This window comes from Hemitrygon akajei, chromosome 4, assembly GCF_048418815.1.
Source record: "Hemitrygon akajei chromosome 4, sHemAka1.3, whole genome shotgun sequence".
Classification (NCBI taxonomy): domain Eukaryota; kingdom Metazoa; phylum Chordata; class Chondrichthyes; order Myliobatiformes; family Dasyatidae; genus Hemitrygon; species Hemitrygon akajei.
Genome location: NC_133127.1, coordinates 195931808 through 195953035, shown reverse-complemented (window position 1 = coordinate 195953035; position 21228 = coordinate 195931808). Strand labels below are relative to the sequence as shown.

At 49.3% G+C, this 21228-nt stretch overlaps 1 protein-coding gene across 3 annotated transcripts in view; it reads left to right on the top strand.

The window, feature by feature from the left end:
* LOC140727089 (arf-GAP with Rho-GAP domain, ANK repeat and PH domain-containing protein 1-like) overlaps nt 1-21228 on the top strand; it is a 287466-nt gene that overhangs the window by 69329 nt on the left and 196909 nt on the right. For all 3 annotated transcript variants that reach the window (XM_073044336.1, XM_073044338.1, XM_073044337.1), the window contains exon 2: nt 17141-17758. In XM_073044336.1, the coding sequence (XP_072900437.1) occupies nt 17220-17758 (539 nt within the window). In that variant the 5' untranslated portion in view covers nt 17141-17219. The remainder of the gene's footprint in view (nt 1-17140; nt 17759-21228) is intronic.

Below are 21228 nucleotides of genomic sequence, written 5' to 3'. Positions count from 1 at the left end.
CACTGCCTGTCTCCTGAGGTCCACCTTCCAGCATCTGCCATCTGCCTTGTGTGTCCTGAATCAGGACGTCTGGACCCACTGACTTCCTCCAACATCTCCTGCGGATTCTTTTGCTCCTGATTTTATTGTCCGCAGTCTTGCGTGTCTTTCTCCCCCATCACCCAGGCCATGCTCTCTTCTCATTGCTGCCATCAGGAAGAAGATACAGGGGCCTTAGGACTCACACCACCAGGTATAGGAACAGTTATTAGCTCTCAACCATCAGGCTCTTGAACCAGGAGGCTAATTTCACTCACCCCACCACTGAATAGTTCCCAAAACCACTCACTTATTTATTACTATTATTGTTTATTTTTTCTCAGCTCGAGATGGTAAAACCTCAGGTACGAGCACAGCCAAGGACAATCACTTCTCCCGATGAAGGGTTTCGGCCTGAAACGTTGTCACTACCTCCTCCCATAGATGCTGTCTGGCCTGCTGAGTTCTGCCAGCATTTTGTGTTTTTATTTACAATCACTTCTCAATTGCTAGGAACTTTATTGTCAGGACTATTCTTGCACTTCGGCAGGTCAAACCAAGGTAGAACATACAAGGTAAATGGTAGGACACTGAGGAGTGCAGTAGAACAGAGGGACCTGGGAGTACAGATACATAATTCCCTAAGAGTGGTGTCACAGGTAGATAGGGTCATAAAGAGAGCTTTTGGTACATTGGCCATTATAAATCAAAGTATTGAATATAAGAATTGGAATGTAATGGTGAGGTTGTATAAGACATTGGTGAGACCGAATTTGGAGTATTGTGTGCAGTTTTGGTCACCTAATTACAGGAAGGATATTAATAAGGTTGAAAGAGTGCAGAGAAGGTTTACAAGGATGTTGCCGGGATTTGAGAAACTGAGTTACAGAGAAAGGTTGAATAGGTTAGGACTTTATTCCCTGGAGCGTAGGAGAATGAGAGGTGATTTGATGGAGGTGTATAAAATTATGATGGGTATAGATAGAGTGAATGCAAGCAGGCTTTTTCCACTGAGGCCAGGAGAGAAAAAAACCAGAGGACATGGGTTAAGGGTGAAGGGGGAAAAGTTTAAAGGGAACATTAATGGGGGGGGCTTCTTCACGCAGAGAGTGGTGGGAGTGTGGAATGAGCTGCCAGATGAAGTGGTAAATGTGGGCTCACTTTTGACATTCAAGAAAAACTTGGACAGGTACATGGATGAGAGGGGTTTGGAGGGATTTGGGCCGGGTGCAGGTCAGTGGGACTAGGCAGAAAAATGGTTCGGCACAGCCAGGAAGGGCCAGAAGGCCTGTTTCTGTGCGGTAACATTCCATGGTTCTGTGGTTCTATGGTGTCTAGTAATGTGGCTTTCTGAAGATTTACTTAGATATTACTGTGTAGCCCTAATTGTTTAATGCTATTGTGTATTGACTCTGGCATGACACCAGTTGTAGATATTACTATTGGGACAATGTATACCCTGTTCATGTTCCATAGTCTTTCAATTTCCTCTTTTAATTCAGCATATTTCTGGTGTTTTTCACTTAATAATTTCTGTAAACGAAGTGTGTTTGGAATGGCTATATTTATTAGGTAAATTATTATTATTTTCTCTCTCTCATTGTATTTGCACAGTTTGCTGGGTTTTTTTGCACATTGGTTGCTTGTCCATCCTCTTGGGTGCTGCCTTTCGTTGATTCTGTTGTGTTTCGTTGTACTTACTGTGATTGCTTGCAAGGAGACAAATCTCAGGGTTGTAAACGATGACATAGAGGTACTTTGATAATACATGTACTTTGAACTGGTTTGGATAAGGATGTAACAGGGAATATCTGTCTGTCTCTGTTCAGAATCAGGTTTATTAAAAGACCATAGAACATAGGAGCAGAATTAGGCCATTCGGCCCATAAAGTCTGCTTTGTTATTCCATCATGGCTGATTTATTATCTCTGTCAACCCTCTTCTACTGCCTTCTCCCTGTAACCTTTGGTGCTCTTACTAATCAAGAACTTATCACCCTCTGCTTTAAATACACTCAATGACTTGGCCTCCGCAGCTGAAAGTGGCAATGAATTCCACAGAGTCACCAACCTCTGGCTAAAGAAAGCCCTCCTTAGCTCTGATCTAACTGGATGTCCCTCTATTCTGAGACTGAGGCCTCTGGTCCTAGACTCCCCCACTATAGGAAACATCTCCACATCCACTCTATCTGTGTCCTCTGGTCCTAGACGCCCCCCACTATAGGAAACATCCTCTCCACATCCACTCTATCTGTGTCCTCTGGTCCTAGACTCCCCCACTATAGAAAACATCCTCTCCACATCCACTCTATCTGTGTCCTCTGGTCCTAGACTCCCCCACGATAGGAAACATCCTCTCCACATCCACTCTATCTGTGTCCTCTGGTCCGAGACTCCCCCACTATAGGAAACATCCTCTCCACATCCACTCTATCTGTGTCCTCTGGTCCTAGACGCCCCCCACTATAGAAAACATCCCCTCCACATCCACTCTATCTGTGTCCTCTGGTCCTAGACTCCCCCACGATAGGAAACATCCTCTCCACATCCACTCTATCTGTGTCCTCTGGTCCGAGACTCCCCCACTATAGGAAACATCCTCTCCACATCCACTCTATCTGTGTCCTCTGGTCCTAGACTCCCCCACTATAGAAAACATCCTCTCCACATCCACTCTATCTGTGTCCTCTGGTCCTAGACGCCCCCCACTATAGGAAACATCCTCTCCACATCCACTCTATCTGTGCCCTCTGGTCCTAGACTCCCCAACTACAGGAAACATCCTCTCCACATCCACTCTATCTGTGTCCTCTGGTCCTAGACTCCCCCCACTATAGAAAACATCCTCTCCACATCCACTCTATCTGTGTCCTCTGGTCCTAGATGCCCCCCACTATAGAAAACATCCTCTCCACATCCACTCTATCTGTGTCCTCCGGTCCTAGACTCTCCCACTATAGGAAACATCCTCTCCACATCCTCTCTATCTGTGTCCTCTGGTCCCAGACTCCCTCACTATAGAAAACATCTTCTCCACATCCACTCTATCTGTGTCCTCTGGTCCTAGACTCCCCCACTATAGGAAACATCCTCTCCACATCCACTCTATCTGTGTCCTCTGGTCCGAGACTCCCCCACTATAGGAAACATCCTCTCCACATCCACTCTATCTGTGTCCTCTGGTCCGAGACTCCCGCCACTATAGGAAACACCCTCTCCACATCCACTCTATCTAGGCCTTTTTAGGTTTCAATGAGATTTCCCTCCCCTTCTAAATACTGGCGAGTACAGACCCAGAGCCATCAAACGCTCCTCATATGTTAACATTTTCCTTCCTGGAATCACTCTCATGAATTCCTCCAGACCTTTTCCAATGCCAGCACATCCTTTCTTAGTTAAGTCTACAAGGATCCGTCTCCAACCCACTCTACGATCACATGGTCAAGAGTTTCAGTTGCTGTTCAGCCCAAACATCAGAAAGGGGAAGAAATGTGATCTGAGTGACTTTGACCGTGGAATGATTGTTGGTGCCAGGCAGGGTGGTTTCAGTATCTCAGGAACTGCTGATCTCCTGGGATTTTCACACACGACAGTCTCTAGAGTGTAGAGAGTGGTGTGCGAAACAAACAGCATCCGGTGAGCAGTGGTTCTGTGGGCAAAAACACCTTGTTAAAGAGTGAGTCAGAGGAGAACGGCCAGACTGGTTCAGCTGAGAGGAGGGTGACAGTAACTCGGGTAACCACGTGTGACAACAGTGGTGTGCAGCAGAGCATCTCTGAATGCACGACATGTTTAACCTTGAGGTAGGTGGGCTACAGCTGCAGAAGACCATGAACGCACACTCAGTGTCCGCTTTATTAGGTACAGGAACTGCCTCATGAACTGAGTGTAACATGATGACACCGTGCAGTATTCCCCCAGCACAACCTTGGACTGCGCTGATTGCTGACACAAATGGTGCATTTCACTGTAGATTTTGATGTACGTATGACATACAAAGCTAATATTTAATCTTTATTTTTAGATAATGGGAGATTCACAAGCTGTTAACTCCCATAATTGCTTTAAGAGTTCTCTAGTCCGATAAGAAGGACTCTTGACTTCACAATCTACCTCATTGCACCTTATTGAGGGAGTGAGCTATTTCAAGTTACTGGCTGTCGATATCTCTGAGGATCTAGCCTGGTCCCAGCATGTGGATACAGCCACTAAGAAGGCAGAACAGAGGGTATATTTCATTAGGAGTTTGGGGAGGTTTGTTATGTCACTTAAAAACTCAGGCAAATTCCTACAGGTGTACTGTGGAGAGCATTCTGACCGGCTGCATCGCTGCCTGGCGTGGGGCGGGAAGAACAAAATCAAAGTAAGCTGCGGAAAGTTGTAAACGTAGTCAGCTCTATCCTGGGCACTAGGCTCTGAGTACCCAGGAATGGTGCTCAAAAAGGTGATGTCCACCATTACGGACCCCATCATGGCCTCTTCTCATTGTTACCTTCAAGAAGGAGGTACAGAAGCTTAAAGGCACACCCTCAATGTTTCAGGAACAGCTTCTTCCCCCCTGACATTCGATTTCCGAATGGACACTGAACCCATGAACATTACCTCAGTAGTTTTTATTTCTTTTTTTTTAACTGTTTAGCTCTTTAACTAACACACAGGCTGTATATATAGTGTGCATATATTTTTTAAAAATTATAATCCATGTTTTTTCTCTCTATGTATTGCAATGTACTGCTGCCACTAGATTTCACAAAGTATGCCAGTGATATTAACCCTGATTCTGATCCTGTCTGCCTGCACTGCACTCTCTCGGTAACTCTGACACTTTATTCTGCATTCTGTTCTTATTTTCCCTTGTTCTGCCTCAGTGAACTGTGTCATGATCTGATCTTTATGAACGAGTTTCGGAATCAGGTTTATTATCGCTGATGTGTTGTGAATTCCGTTGTTTTGCAGCAGCAGTACAGCGCGATACGTTAAAAATAACTAAGTTACACCAAGAGATTAAAAAATGAGCAGTGCAAAAAGAGAGATTTTTCTGTGTACCTCAGTAATGTGACAATAAAACAAATTCGGCTGCATTTAGTTTGAAAAGCAAAAGGCTGTGGATGCTTAAAACTTAAATGGAAGCTTGAAAAACTCGAGCTGATGCAGATTCTAGAAATCCAGAGCAACACACGTGAAATGCTGGAGGAACTCAGCAGGTCAGGCAGCGTCTATGGAGAGAGAACCAGAACTGTTTCCGGTGTTTACGTTGTAAATGCAAGCCGGTATTTATGTATTTATGCACATTTTAGTCCATATCTTTACATCAACCTATAACATTATTTTTTAATATTCTTTATTTTTTGAATAAATATTGTATTTGTATTATATTTATTTATCTTGCGATACAGTGCAGAACAGGGGCCCTTTCAGCTGCCCCAGCGACCCTTGACAAAATCAATTAGCCTGAACTGAACCGTGCAACAATTTACAATGACCAATTAACCTACTTATGTAGTTAATAGTTGAGTAATCATATACATATATTGGTTGATAAAGCATTCTTGTTCATGTAAGCAATTACAGGTTTTAGTAACAGAAAGTTAATGCGTATGTCTTCACACTACCAGGTCATACGTGTGTGTGCGTCGCTTAAGGGCGAAGCCAGACCCGCACTCCCGGACTCCCGTGTTCTTGAGTGAATTCAGTGTTATAAATGGGAATGCTTCTGTATGTTTTTGGACTGCAGGAGGAAATCAGGGCTCTGGGGAAAACCCAGGCATTCCACAGGGAAGAGCTTACAGAGTTGAACCCTGAGCTCTGGAACGCTCCCAGCTGTATTGGCGTTGAGCTAACAGCTATGCTATTAAAGGGCACCCACAGACTACGAATTGTGGCGATGGTGATGGAAAAATGGGCTGAAATGGAGTTTAATGCAGACAAGCGTAAGATGTTGTAGTGTGGGAGGACAAACCAGTGTCGGGGTTACACAGAGAGCAGCAGGGCACTGCGGAGTGTGGTGGAGCAGAGGGATCTGGGAATACAGATCCAGAATTCCTTGAAAGTGATTGGGTCGCAAAGAGAGCTCTGGCAATTGACCTTCGTAAATCAGTATTGAGCGCGGAATGACACCGGAGTTCAATTCCGAACTCCGGAATGCGTAATCGCGTTGCGCTGATTGCTGGGCTATCATAGTGAATGTTGTTTATTGTGACGTGTCGCGCCCTGACCAACACACCACAGCGAATTCCGACTACATGTCGGTAACGTTGACCTTGATGCCTGGTGTCCCACTTATTGACACAAGGGACTTGGTCAGACAGGTCCAAGAGCAGATGAGGGTTGGATTGAGCACAAGTGTGCGGCTGTGGTCTGATGTTCTGCAGATATCTTCATATCTGATGGGGCATCTGTGGTTTCCATGTTCTCCGAGCACAGGGGTCCCTGTGAAGAGCAGAGAAGAACATGATAGAATTCACAGAAATCTTACCTCAGCTGTGCAGAACACACTTTTAACCTTATTTAGTCCTGTTTTCTGTGTTATTTTTTTGTCAGTGAGGAAGTGCAGACTGACAAAATTGGAACTGCAACATAACGAAATGACAAAATTGGAACTGTGAAATGTGTCACATCAGTTCATGGAGCTGGTTTAGGCAGGGGTTGCATGTTTGCAATGACTGTCACCATCTTGAAGCTCCCATGACGAGTGCTGATTCCAGAAGAATCTTCTGGAATATATTTTATTATTTGTTAATTTGTTTGTGGTGATACTACTTTACGTGTTGTGTGTGTGTTGTGCTGTGCACTTTGGTCCGGAGGAATGTTGTTTCATTTGTACAGTTGAATGTTCTCAGTAAGAGCCTCACTTTCGTACTTCTGTGCCCACAAACCTCAGTGAGTTCCACGCCCACCGTGATGCCGAGGTCTTTTTCAGCCGCCTCAATCTCCATATCTACCTCTTTGGCAAGGACTCTCCACCCCGCACCGATGACCCCTTCTCCTGTCTTCAACCCTCCTCCTCTTCCTGGATACCTTGTCTTGGTCTTCTGCCTGCTCTGGACCTTTTCATTGCCAACGGCTGACAGGACATTGACCATCTTGTCTTCAACACTCCTCTTTCCAATTCCAACCTCACTCCTTCCGAGCACACTGCTCTCCGCACTAATCCTCACCGTCAAACCCGCAGATAAGGTGGGGGTGCTGTAGTGTGTGGCTGACTGACCTCTACCTTGCTGAGGCCCAACGACAGCTGGCTGACACCTCCTTTTACTTGCCCGTTGAACAGGACCCCACTAAGGAGCACCAGGCCAATGTCTCCCACACCATCACTGACCTCATTGACTCTTGGGGATCTCCCACCCACTGCCACCAACCTCACAGTTCCCACACCCCGCACCTCGCATATCTACTTCCTACCCAAGATCCACAACCTGCTTGTCCAGTCAGACCCATTGTTTCAGTTTGTTCCTGCCCCACTGAACTCATATCTGTATATCCCGACTCTGTTTTATCCCCCCGGTTCAGTCCCTTCCCACCTACATCGGTGACACCTCACACACTCTGGATCTTCTCAATGATTTCAAGTTCCCTGGCCCCCATCATCTTATTTTCACTATGGATGTCCAGTCCCTATACACCTCCACCCCCTACCCGCAGGAAGGCTGAAGCTCTCCGTTTCTTTCTGGACACCAGACCCAACCAGTTCCCCTCCACCACCACTCTCCTCTGACTAGCGGAACTTGTCCTCACTCTCAATAATTTCTCCTTTGGATCTTTCCAGATCCTTCAAACAGAAGGTGTAGCCATGGGCACTTGCACGGGTCCCAGCTATGCCTGCCTGTTTGTCAGCCACGTGGAACAGTCCGTGTTCCCAGCCTACACTGGTGTCCGTGCTCCGCCTTTCCTGTGTTGCCTTGACGACTGCGTTGGTGCTGCTTCCTGCACCCACGAGGAGCTCCCCTACTTCATCAACTTTGCCTCCGACTTCTACCCTGCCCCGAAATCCACCTGGTCAGTTTACGACACCTGCCTTCCCTTTCTCGACCTCACAGTCTCTATCTCCAGAGGCAGCTTCTCCACCGATGCCTATTACTGTATAAACCCACGGACCCTCACAGCCACCTGGACTATGCCTTGTCCCATCCTGTTACTTGTGAAAATGCCACCCCCTTGTCTCAGTTCCTCCATCTCCACAACATCTGCTCTCAGGATGAGGCTTTTCATTCTAGGTCAAAGGAGCTGTCCTCTTCCTTCATAGAAAAAGGCTTTCCTTCCTCCACCATCGACCCTGTCCTCAACCACATCTCTTCCATTTCATGCACGTCTGGCCTCAACACATCCTTCTGCCACCTCACCAGGGATAGGGTTCCTCTCGTCCTCAGCTACTGCCCCACAGCTTCGGCTTCCAGCACATAATTTTCCATAACTTCAGCCACCTACAACTGGATCCCACCACCAAGCACATCTTTCCCTCTCCCCCACTTTCTGCTTTTCTGCAGGGATCGCTCCCTACGTGACTCCCCTGTCCATTTGTCCCTCCCCGCTGATCTCCATCCTGACACTTATCCTTGCAAGCGGAACAAGTGCTATACCTGCCCCTACACCTCCTCCCTCGCTACCGTTCAGGGCCCCAAACAGTCCCTCCAGGTGACACTTCACCTGTGATGTTCACCTGCGTGTCTGTTGGGGTCACCTGGTGCTCCAGGTGTGGCCTCCTTTGTAACGGTAAGACCTGATGTAGATTTGGAGACCGCTTTGCCGTGCACCTGCACTCTGCCTGCCAGAAAAAGCGGGATCTCCCAGTGGCCACCTGTTTTAATTCCATTTCCCATTCCCATTTCAACATGTTAGTGCACGGCCTCCTCTACTGTCTGGGTAACCATGACATGAACGTTGATTTTTCAAACTTCTGGTCATGCCCCTCTTTCACCGTTCCCCATTCCCGTTCCCCCCTTTCACCATTCCCCATTCCCGTTCCCCCTTTCACCATTCCCCATTCCGGTTCCTCCTTTCACCATTCCCCATTCCCGTTCCCCCCTTTCACCATTCCCCATTCCTGTTCCCCCCTTTCACCATTCCCTATTCCCGTTCCCCCTTTCACCATTCCCTATTCCCGTTCCCCCCTTTCACCATTCCCCATTCCCGTTCCCCCTTTCACCATTCCCCATTCCCGTTCCCCCCTTTCACCATTCCCCATTCCCGTTCCCCCTTTCACCATTCCCCATTCCCGTTCCCCCTTTCACCATTCCCCATTCCCGTTCCCCCTTTCACCATTCCCCATTCCTGTTCCCCCTTCACCATTCCCCATTCCCGTTCCCCTCTCTCACCATTCCCCATTCCCGTTCCCCTCTCTCACCATTCCTCATTCCTGTTCCCCCCTTTCACCATTCCCCATTCCTGTTCCCCTCTCTCACCATTACCCATTCCTGTTCCCCTCTCGCACCATTACCCATTCCCGTTCCTCCTTTCACCATTCCCCATTCCCGTTCCCCCCTTTCACCATTCCCCATTCCCGTTCCCCCTTTCACCATTCCCCATTCCCATTCCCCCCTTTCACCATTCCCCATTCCCCTCTCTCAACATTCCTCATTCCTGTTCCCCCCTTTCACCATTCCCCATTCCCGTTTCCCTCTCTCAACATTCCCCATTCCCGTTCCCCTCTCTCACCATTCCCATTCCCGTTCCCCCCTTTCACCATTCCCCATTCCCGTTCCCCCCTTTCACCATTCCCCATTCCCGTTCCCCCTTTCACCATTCCCCATTCCCGTTCCCCTGTCTCACCATTCTCCATTCCCGTTCTCCTCTCACAACATTCCCCATTCCCGTTCCCCCCTTTCACCATTCCCGTTTCCCTCTCTCAACATTCCTTATTCCTGTTCCCCCCTTTCACCATTCCCCATTTCCCTCTCTCAACATTCCTCATTCCTGTTCCCCCCTTTCACCATTCCCGTTTCCCTCTCTCAACATTCCCCATTCCCGTTCCCCCCTTTCACCATTCCCCATTCCCGTTCCCCCCTTTCACCATTCCCCATTCCCGTTCCCCCTTTTACCATTCCCCATTCCCGTTCCCCCTTTCACCATTCCCCATTCCCGTTCCCCCCCTTTCACCATTCCCGTTCCCCCTTTCACCATTCCCCATTCCCGTTCCCCCTTTCACCATTCCCCATTCCCGTTCCCCCCTTTCACCATTCCCCATTCCCGTTCCCCCCTTTCACCATTCCCCATTCCCGTTCCCCACTTTCACCATTCCCCATTCCCGTTTCCCTCTCTCAACATTCCCCATTCCCGTTCCCCTCTCTCACCATTCCCCATTCCCGTTCCCCTCTCGCACCATTACCCATTCCCGTTCCTCCTTTCACCATTCCCCATTCCCGTTCCTCTTTTCACCATTCCCCATTCCCGTTTCCCCCCTTTCACCATTTCCCATTCCCGTTCCCCCCTTTCACCATTCCCCATTTCCCTCTCTCAACATTCCTCATTCCTGTTCCCCCCTTTCACCATTCCCGTTCCCCTCTCTCACCTTACTTCCTTAGCTGCCCATCATCTCCCTGTGGTGCTTCTCCCCTTTTTTCTTTCTTCCATGGACTTCTGTCCTCTCCTATCCCTCCTACTATCCGTTCTCTTTTTCACCAATCAACTTCCCAGCTCTTTACTTCACACGTTCCCCACTCCTCCCGGTTTCACTTTGTGATTCTTTCTCCCCTGCCCCCGTCTTCTCACTTTGACCCCTCATCCTTTTTTCTCCAGTCCTGCTGAAAGGCCTCGGCCTGGAATGACAATTGTGCTCTCCTCCATAGATGCTGCCTGGCCTGCTGTTCTTCCAGCATTCTATGTGTGTTGCCTGGATTTCCAACATCTGCAGATCATCCCTTGTTCGTGGCAATAAACTTGAACTTGTTTTTACTGTAATGCAGAGCAAGAGGTGCTTAGTCTTGTGCACAGTAAGATGACACCAATAACGAGAGTAGATCAGTTTCTCCGTTGGAACATTTTAACGATTCGAGCCTAGTGATTATTTATCTCGAGTGAGGCCTCATCTTAACACCTCAGGCATCTGTTAGTCTTGTGCGACCATGGATTTGAGCCTTGGAAGGTTTCCAGGGCGCAGGCCTGGTCAGGGTTGTATGGGAGACCGGCAGTTGCCCAAGCTGCAGGCCTTCCCCTCTCCACGCCACCGATGTTGTCCAAGGGAAGGGCACTAGGACCCATGCAGCTTGGCACCGGTGACGTCGCAGAGCAATGTGTGGTTAAGTGCCTTGCTCAAGGGAACAACATGCTGCCTCAGCTGAGGCTCGAACCAGTGACCTTCAGATCAGTAGACCGATGCCTTATCCACTAGGCCACGTGCCAACACAACCTCAGGAGAGTGAGAGAAACTCAGGATGTGGGGAACCATTCTGTGACGGAACTGGGATGGGATGCTTTCTGTGGAGCATTGCTAAAGAGTGGTGATGGTCAATGGGGACATGCTGAATTTCTTTAGCCTCTTGAGTGAGGAGGTAGTGGCATTGGTGAGCTTTCTTGGCTGTGGCATCAACGTGGTTGGACCAGGAGAGACGGCTGGTGATGTTCACTCCTAGAAGCTTGAGGCTGTCAAACTCTGCACGGCTGATGTAGACAGAAGTGTCCAGGGTGTCCCCCTCCCACTTCCTGAAGTCAATGACCAGCTCTTTTGCTGATATTGGGGGAAAGGTTGTTGTCTTGACAACACATCAGTGGGTTCTCTATCTCCTTCCTCTAATCTGTCTCATTATTGTTTGGTATCACGGTGGTATCTGAAAACTGGCAGAGGGAGTGAGAGCAGATTCTGGCCCCATTGTCATGAATGGAATAGAGTAGGGTGCTGAGGACACAACCTTGTGAATTAGGCTACGGACTGAATTTCAGACTCTTCATCTCATTTTTTTTTAATATTCATTGCTTATTTATTTAATATTATTATTTTGTCTTTCTTTTGCATTTGCAGTTTGTTGGCTTTCACACACTGGTTGTCCATCCTGTTCAGTGTGGTCTTTCATTGATTCTGTTGTGGTTCTTTGAATTTATGCTCGCAACAAAATGAATCTCAGGGTTTGACTATGCTGACGTATATGTTCTTTGATGATAAATTTATTTTGAACTTTGAATAACTGCTGCCTATCTTTACTGATTGTGATCTGTTGGTCAGGAAATCAAGGATTCAATTGAAGAGGGAGGCATTAATTCCCAGGGTCCAGAGTTTGGTGATGAGTTTGCTTGGAATTATAGTATCGAAGGTGGAGATGTAGTTAATAAACGATAGTCTGATGTTTTTGTCTTTACTGTCCAGATGAGTGTAAGGCCAGGGAGATGTCCACTGCAGACCTGTTTCAGCAGGAGGGGAATTGCAGTGGGTCGAGGTTGTGTGAGAGGCTGGAGTGAAAGTGTTCAGGGAGATGATATCTATCTGTTTCAGCAGTAGGGGAAATGGGAGGCTGGAGTGAAGGTGTTCAGGGAGATGGTGGCCACGGTAGGGGAATTGCAGCTGGTCGAAGATGGCTGGAAGGCTGTAGTTAATGCGTGCAATGAACAGCCTCTCGAAGCACGTCGTGATGGTAGATGTCAGAGACACGGGTCTGTAGTTGTTAAGGCACGTTATCTTGTTTTCCTTGGGCACTAAGATGATAGTGGTCTTCATAAAGCAGGAGGGAGCTATAGACTGAAGCAGGGAGAGGTTAAAAATTGTTGGTGAATACGCCCACGAGCCGATCTGCACAAGATGTAAGGTCATGGCCAGGGACACCATCCAGGTCAGGGGCTTGGCGTGTTCACTCTGCAGAAGACTGCTCATGGTGACTGTGGTCTCCTAAGGCAGCAGTAAAATACAGTCACACCATAAAGAACAGTCCAAGTCCCCCTGCCCATGAATGTTGCAGCAGTCTGCATTCGAGTACAATACGTCTTGTCTTCTGCTGAGTGAACACTGGAGGGCAGCACCGAGTGGCATCACAGCACTCTGGCACTGCGGATTGTGGGATCGGTCAGCAATGCACTGGGCCCTTCGCCTGCAACGTTCCCGGAAAATCTCACAAATGGGGGGCCCTGGTTCGGGTGGGGACATACCCATTTCCCATTGGCTCAAAGCGATAAGCTCATCAGGAAGGGGTGTGCTGTTGTTGGCGATGCACCCGAGTTAGTTCTGTTGTCCATTACAGCCGGTAACACGAGTCACAACTGATGGTTGGTCTGGGACTCGATTTTGGACTGGTAATATCTCTTAGCACCTCTGATGGTTTTATGGAGCTCATAGAGTCTTAGAACACTACAGCAGAGAAACAGGCCATTCAGCCCATCTAGCCCATGCTAAATTGTTATTCTGCCTAGTCCCATTGAGCTGCACCGGTCCACAGCCCTCCATACCCCTCCCATCCACGTACCTATCCAAAATTCTCTTAAATGTTGAAATTGAACCTGTGTCCACCACTTCCACTGGCAGCTCGATCCACATTCTCACCACCCTCCGAGTGAAGTTATATCCTCTCATGTTCCCCTGAAACATTTCACCTTTCACCCTTAACCCATGACCTTGTTCTGGTCTCACCCAGCCTCAGTGGAAAAAGCCTGCTTGTGTTTTTACCCTCTCTATACCCCTCATGATTCTGTATCCCTCTATCAAATCTCCCCTCATTCTCCTTCACTCTAGGGAATACAATCTGAACCTATTCAACCCTCCCCGGTACCTCAGGTCTTCAAGTCCCGGCAACGGTTTGTAAATTTTCAATCTTTCCTGTAGGGAGGTGACCAGAACTGCACACAGTATTCCAGTCAGGCCTCACCAACAGTTGCGTGATACCACCCCAGCTCCTGTACTCAGTACTTTGATTTGTGAAGTCACTATTGTACCAGTATTACTGCGAGTGTGACGTTCTCTGAAAGCGGGTGTGCCCAGCCTGGGCTCCATGGACCCTTGGTTAAAGGTAAGGCTCCATGGCATAAAAAAGGTTGGGAACCCCTGTTCTGATGAATTGTGATTCCTCAGGTGTCTGGGCACTTCATATCTGGGATGTTAGGGTGGGTTTCCTTAACGGAGAATTCATCTGACTTTGTTTAACATGGGAAGGCTGATGCGTGGGCAGCCCCCACGTGGTCCTTGACAGATCGGGGTCAGGGTCCAGTGGCATGGAGTTCAAAACAAATGGATCCTTCACTGTTGTGGCCTTCCTCTGCCCTCACGGCCATTGTGACGTGCCACCACCATCTGCCAGCTCCACTGTTGGAGGTCTTGGCTGGAACCCCCTCCCCCTTTGACCTTACCACCATGGGTGACCCAAAATCCAGGCAGCATCACTCTCGGGATCTCAGGAACTCACAAGCCTCTCCACCACGACAGGGTGACAAGGGGACGTCGCCGCGGCCGCGCTGTTACAGTCCAGTGTGTTGGATTTCGGAGTTTAATTCCGCTATCCTCTCTCAGAAAGTTAGCACGTTCTTTCCATGTACGCATGGGTTTCCTCCGAGTGCTCCGGTTTCCTCCCACGGTCCAAAGACAGACTTGTCAGCAGGTTAACTGGTCATTGTAAATTGTCTGGTGATTAGGTTAGGGTTAAAGAGGTGGATTGTTGGGTGGTACAGCTCGGTGGACTGGAAGGGCCTGTTCTTTGCTGTAGCTCTGTTTAAGTACCAGGAGCTAAACACCAGACGATACTGAGCGTCAGTCTCTCCACAGCAAGGTGATAACCCCTGGAGTTGCTCCAGGGGCCATTCAGTAGTCGTGTAAGAGTGGGGCGGAAGCTGTCCTCGAGCCTGGAGAGGAGAGAATTCCCGAGGCGGATGAGATTCTGTTGGCTGCTTCACTGAGGCAGCGGGCGGAGTTGGCGGAGGAAGTGTGAATCGAAAGGGAACGGCACGGTTGCCTGATCGCGTGGCTGTCAAGCGAGTCTGGACACTGAGCGATGTTTTCTCTGACACCTCCATCTGCTCTGGTATAAATAGTCTGTGGGTGAAGTGATACTGTAGCTCGTGGAGATGGGTCAGAGATACCGGCCGGCTGAAGACTTCCTGCAGACACCCAGCTCAGCTGTCAAAGGAAACAGCTATGCTGTAGATAAGCACACAGGAGATTTGGTATGTCACCAAAGACACTCACAGATTTCTGCTGATGTACCGTGGGAGCATTCGAACTGTTTGCATCGCCGTCTGGCCTGGAGGGGCCACTGCACAGGATCGGAAAAAGCTGCAGAGAGTTGTAAACTCAGCCGGCTCTATCGAGGACACCTTCAAAAGGCGATCCCTCGAAAAGGTGTCATCCATCATTAAGGACCCTCACCACCCAGGACATGCCCTCTTCTCACTGCTACCATCAGGGAGGAGGTACAGAAGCCTGAAGCCACACACTCAATGATTCAAGAACAGCTTCTTCCCCTCTGCTGTCAGATTTCTGAATGGACAATGAACTAATGAACACTACTTCACTATTTTCTTCTCCTCTCTTGTTTTGTTTGACAATGGAGGGGCTGATCCCTCCAGTTTGTCTTTTTTTTTGCACATTTGTCAGTCTTTGTGTGTAGTTTGTCATTGTTCTGTTGCTTTAGCCCATCCACGTTAGGGTTCGACATGTTGTGCATTCAGAGATGCTGTTCTACACAACACTGTCGTAGCGACTGGTTATTTGAGTTACTGTCGCCTTGAACCAGCCTGGCCATTCTCCTCTGATCTCTCTCGTTAACAACTGAACTGTCCTGACGAAGGGTCTCGGCCCGAAACATCGACAGTGCTTCTCCCTATAGATGCTGCCTGGCCTGCTGTGTTCCACCAGCATTTTGTGTGTGTTGTCTCATTAACAAGGTGTTTTCACCCACAGAACTGCCACTCACTGGATTTTTAAACGTTTTTTGCACCATTCTCTGTAAACTCAAGAGACTTGTGAAAATCCTAGGAGATTAGCGGTTTCTGAGATACTCAGACCACCCCATCTGGCACCAACTAGTCAGTTAGGTCCCATTTCTTCCCCATTCTGATGTTTGATCTGAACAACGATCTTCTTATAAGGTTTAGTGGCGATTGTCAGTCCAACATAAGGTGCATTTCTGCCACTAACCGAAGTGGAGTGTGGAGCAAAGAGACAGAAAGTAAATAAGACCCAAGAAATTCCCCCAAGAACTCAGATAATATCAAAAAGTCTAATGCTTTTCAGAAAGCCCAATGTGTGCTGATATACATTTCAATGGAAGTGAGAGACTGCCATGTTAAACTGTGTCTGTCCCAAAGATCTCCGTTTATCGATCAGGTTGTTTCCTGCACGCCTCATCGGAACCGAGTTCAAGCAATATGCGCTGCACCGTTTCTTGGAAAGTGCATTCCTGTAACATGCACATTAATTTTGAACAAGTAATTATTCAACCGTTTAAGCAACACACACAAAATGCTGGTGGAACACAGCAGGCCAGGCAGCATCTATAAGGAGAAGCACTGTCGACGTTTCGGGCCGAGACAGCGCTTCTCCTTATAGACGCTGCCTGGCCTGCTACGTTCCACCAGCATTTTGTGTGTGTTGCTTGAATTTCCAGCATCTGCAGATTTCCTCGTCTTTGCTTTTGTAATACGTTTAAGTGTAACTTCTCTCCTTTTATTCTCATCTCCTAGTTGAGTTCCCACCATCCTCTGAATCCTATACAAGTGTCAAACTGAACCTCTTGACCATGTCTGCATGCTTTTATGCATTGAGTTGCTGCCACGTGATCGGCTGATTAGATATTTGCATTGTAGTGTAGGCCTCCGTTAGTCTCGATAGACCATGGATTTGCATCTTGGAAAGTTTCCAGACCGTAAGCCTGGGCAGGGTTTTTTTTAATGGAAGACCGGCAGTTGCCCAAGCTGCAAGTCTCCCCTCTCCACGCCACTGATGTTGCCCAAGGGAAGGGCATTAGGACCCATACAGCTTGGCACCGGTGTGGTTAAGCGCCTTGCTGAAGGACACACACGCAGCCTCAGCCAAGGCTCGAACTAGCGACCTTCAGATCACTAGATGAACGCCTTAACCACTTGGCCACGCGCCAACACAAATTTGCATTAATGAGCAGGTGTACCTAATAAAGTGGCCGCTGAGAGTAGGTACTTCGATAATAAATTTAATCCGAGTTTAACTCCTGACCACCAATTTTGTTGTTGTTGTTTCCCCGCAGGTCTGTGTGACGGTAGGACCATGGACTGAGTTGGCGAGCGAGGGGGGGTGTGTGTGTGTCCGAGCACGCGCCAGGCGCCATGACGTTGGAGGAGGGGGCTTTGAGCGTCCAGGACTGGCTGGGGGCCCTGCACCTCGATCAGTATGCGGACATGTTCACCCAGCACGCCTACCACCACCTCGCCGACTGCTGGGGGCTCAGCGGGGAGGACCTCTCCCGCCTCGGCGTCCACTTGCCCGGGCATCGCAAACGCATCCTCTCCGCCTTGAGGAAGGGGCCGCCATCACGGAATCCCCTAGCCGCTGAGGCCACGTTGGTTGACGCCAGGGAGAAGCCTGTCCCGAGAAAGAGGAACGTCTACCCCTACCAGGCCCACCCACCGGCCGAGAAGACCTCCCTTCCCCCCGTCCCGCCCAGGCAGGGACTGGGGTGCCCTCCCAAGAAAATACAGCCCGTCCCCCGTCCTCGAATACGACCCCCACTGGTGGGGGATGGCCTGAGGAAAGATCCACCTGTGCTCCCTCCGCACCAGGACACAGAGAGCAGGGGGCGACCCCCACCACTGCCGGCGAGGCCTCTGCCCAGGCTCCAGGATCGGGAGACCAGCGTGGACTGCGGGTGAGTGGTGGGTTGGTATTCATCCCGGGACGCTCGGTACCTTGGGCCTGAGGCAAAGGAACTGGCTGGGCAGTTTGTTACTGTCTCCTGTGCCGTGACACAGACCGCGTCTGGAGTATTGTGAGCTGTTTCAGGCCCTGTATCTGAGAAAGGATGTGCGGGTCCAGAGGAGGCTCACACGAATTACCCCGGGAATGAAAGGGTTAACATGCCAGGAGTGCTTGATGGCTCTGGGCTTCTACTTGTTGGAGTTTAGAAGAATGTGGGTGGGGGGGAATCACATTGAAACCTAACGAATATTGAAAGGCAAACAGGAGGAAATCTGCAGATGCTGGAAATTCAAGCAACACACACAAAATGCTGGTGGAACACAGCAGGCCAGGCAGCATCTATAAGGAGAAGCCTGACAAAGGGTCTCGGCCCGAAACGTTGACAGTGCTTCTTCCTACAGATGCTGCCTTGCCTGCTGTGTGAATATTGAAAGGCCCTGATAGAGTAGATGTGGGGAGGATGTTTCCTATAGTGAGGGAGTCTAGGACCAGAGGACACAGATAGAGTGGATGTGGAGAGGATGTTTCCTATAGTGGGGGAGTCTAGGACCAGAGGACACAGATAGAGTGGATGTGGAGAGGATGTTTCCTATAGTGGGGGAGTCTAGGACCAGAGGACACAGATAGAGTGAATGTGGAGAGGATGTTTCCTATAGTGGGGGAGTCTAGGACCAGAGGACACAGATAGAGTGGATGTGGAGAGGATGTTTCCTATAGTGGGGGAGTCTCGGACCAGAGGACACAGATAGAGTGGATGTGGAGAGGATGTTTTCTATAGTGAGGGAGTCTCGGACCAGAGGACACAGATAGAGTGGATGTGGAGAGGATGTTTCCTATAGTGGGGGAGTCTAGGACCAGAGGACACAGATAGAGTGAATGTGGAGAGGATGTTTCCTATAGTGGGGGAGTCTAGGACCAGAGGACACAGATAGAGTGGATGTGGAGAGGATGGTTCCTATAGTGGGGGAGTCTAGGACCAGAGGACACAGATAGAGTGGATGTGGAGAGGATGTTTCCTATAGTGGGGGAGTCTAGGACCAGAGGACACAGATAGAGTGGATGTGGGAAGGATGTTTCCCATAGTGAGGGAGTCTGGGACCAGAGGGCACAGATAGAGAGGATGTGGAGAGGATGTTTCCCATAGTGAGGGAGTCTGGGACCAGAGGGCACAGATAGAGTGGATGCGGAGAGGATGTTTCCTATAGTGGGAGAGTCTCGGACCAGAGGACACAGATAGAGTGGATGTGGAGAGGATGTTTCCTATAGTGGGAGAGTCTCGGACCAGAGGACACAGATAGAGTGGATGTGGAGAGGATGTTTCCTATAGTGGGGGAGTCTAGGACCAGAGGGCACAGATAGAGAGGATGTGGAGAGGATGTTTCCCATAGTGAGGGAGTCTGGGACCAGAGGGCACAGATAGAGTGGATGTGGAGAGGATGTTTCCTATAGTGGGAGAGTCTAGGACCAGAGGGCACAGATAGAGTGGATGTGGAGAGGATGTTTTCTATAGTGGGGGAGTCTCGGACCAGAGGGCACAGATAGAGAGGATGTGGAGAGGATGTTTTCTATAGTGGGAGAGTCTAGGACCAGAGGGCACAGATAGAGTGGATGTGGAGAGGATGTTTCCTATAGTGGGGGAGTCTAGGACCAGAGGACACAGATAGAGTGGATGTGGAGAGGATGTTTCCTATAGTGGGGGAGTCTAGGACCAGAGGACACAGATAGTGTGGATGTGGAGAGGATGTTTCCTATAGTGGGGGAGTCTAGGACCAGAGGACACAGATAGAGTGGATGTGGAGAGGATGTTTCCTATAGTGAGGGAGTCTAGGACCAGAGGACACAGATAGAGTGGATGTGGAGAGGATGTTTCCTATAGTGGGGGAGTCTAGGACCAGAGGACACAGATAGAGTGGATGTGGAGAGGATGTTTCCTATAGTGGGGGAGTCTAGGACCAGAGGACACAGATAGAGTGAATGTGGAGAGGATGTTTCCTATAGTGGGGGAGTCTAGGACCAGAGGACACAGATAGAGTGGATGTGGAGAGGATGGTTCCTATAGTGGGGGAGTCTAGGACCAGAGGACACAGATAGAGTGGATGTGGAGAGGATGTTTCCTATAGTGGGGGAGTCTAGGACCAGAGGACACAGATAGAGTGGATGTGGGAAGGATGTTTCCCATAGTGAGGGAGTCTGGGACCAGAGGGCACAGATAGAGAGGATGTGGAGAGGATGTTTCCCATAGTGAGGGAGTCTGGGACCAGAGGGCACAGATAGAGTGGATGCGGAGAGGATGTTTCCTATAGTGGGAGAGTCTCGGACCAGAGGACACAGATAGAGTAGATGTGGAGAGGATATTTCCTATAGTGGGGGAGTCTAGGACCAGAGGACACAGATAGAGTGGATGCGGAGAGGATGTTTCCTATAGTGGGGGAGTCTCGGACCAGAGGGCACAGATAGAGTGGATGCGGAGAGGATGTTTCCTATAGTGGGGGAGTCTCGGACCAGAGGGCACAGATAGAGTGGATGCGGAGAGGATGTTTCCTATAGTGGGGGAGTCTCGGACCAGAGGGCACAGATAGAGTGGATGCGGAGAGGATGTTTCCTATAGTGGGGGAGTCTAGGACCAGAGGGCACAGATAGAGTGGATGTGGAGAGGATGTTTCCTATAGTGGGGGAGTCTCGGACCAGAGGGCACAGATAGAGTGGATGTGGAGAGGATGTTTCCTATAGTGGGGGAGTCTCGGACCAGAGGGCACAGATAGAGTAGATGTGGAGAGGATGTTTCCTATAGTGGGGGAGTCTCGGACCAGAGGACACAGATAGAGTAGATGTGGAGAGGATATTTCCTATAGTGGGGGAGTCTAGGACCAGAGGACACAGATAGAGTGGATGCGGAGAGGATGTTTCCTATAGTGGGGGAGTCTCGGACCAGAGGGCACAGATAGAGTGGATGCGGAGAGGATGTTTCCTATAGTGGGGGAGTCTCGGACCAGAGGGCACAGATAGAGTGGATGCGGAGAGGATGTTTCCTATAGTGGGGGAGTCTAGGACCAGAGGGCACAGATAGAGTGGATGTGGAGAGGATGTTTCCTATAGTGGGGGAGTCTAGGACCAGAGGACACAGATAGAGTGGATGTGGAGAGGATGTTTCCTATAGTGGGAGAGTCTAGGACCAGAGGACACAGATAGAGTGGATGTGGAGAGGATGTTTCCTATAGTGGGAGAGTCTCGGACCAGAGGACACAGATAGAGTGGATGTGGAGAGGATGTTTCCTATAGTGAGGGAGTCTCGGACCAGAGGACACAGATAGAGTGGATGTGGAGAGGATATTTCCTATAGTGGGGGAGTCTAGGACCAGAGGACACAGATAGAGTGGATGTGGAGAGGATGTTTCCTATAGTGGGAGAGTCTAGGACCAG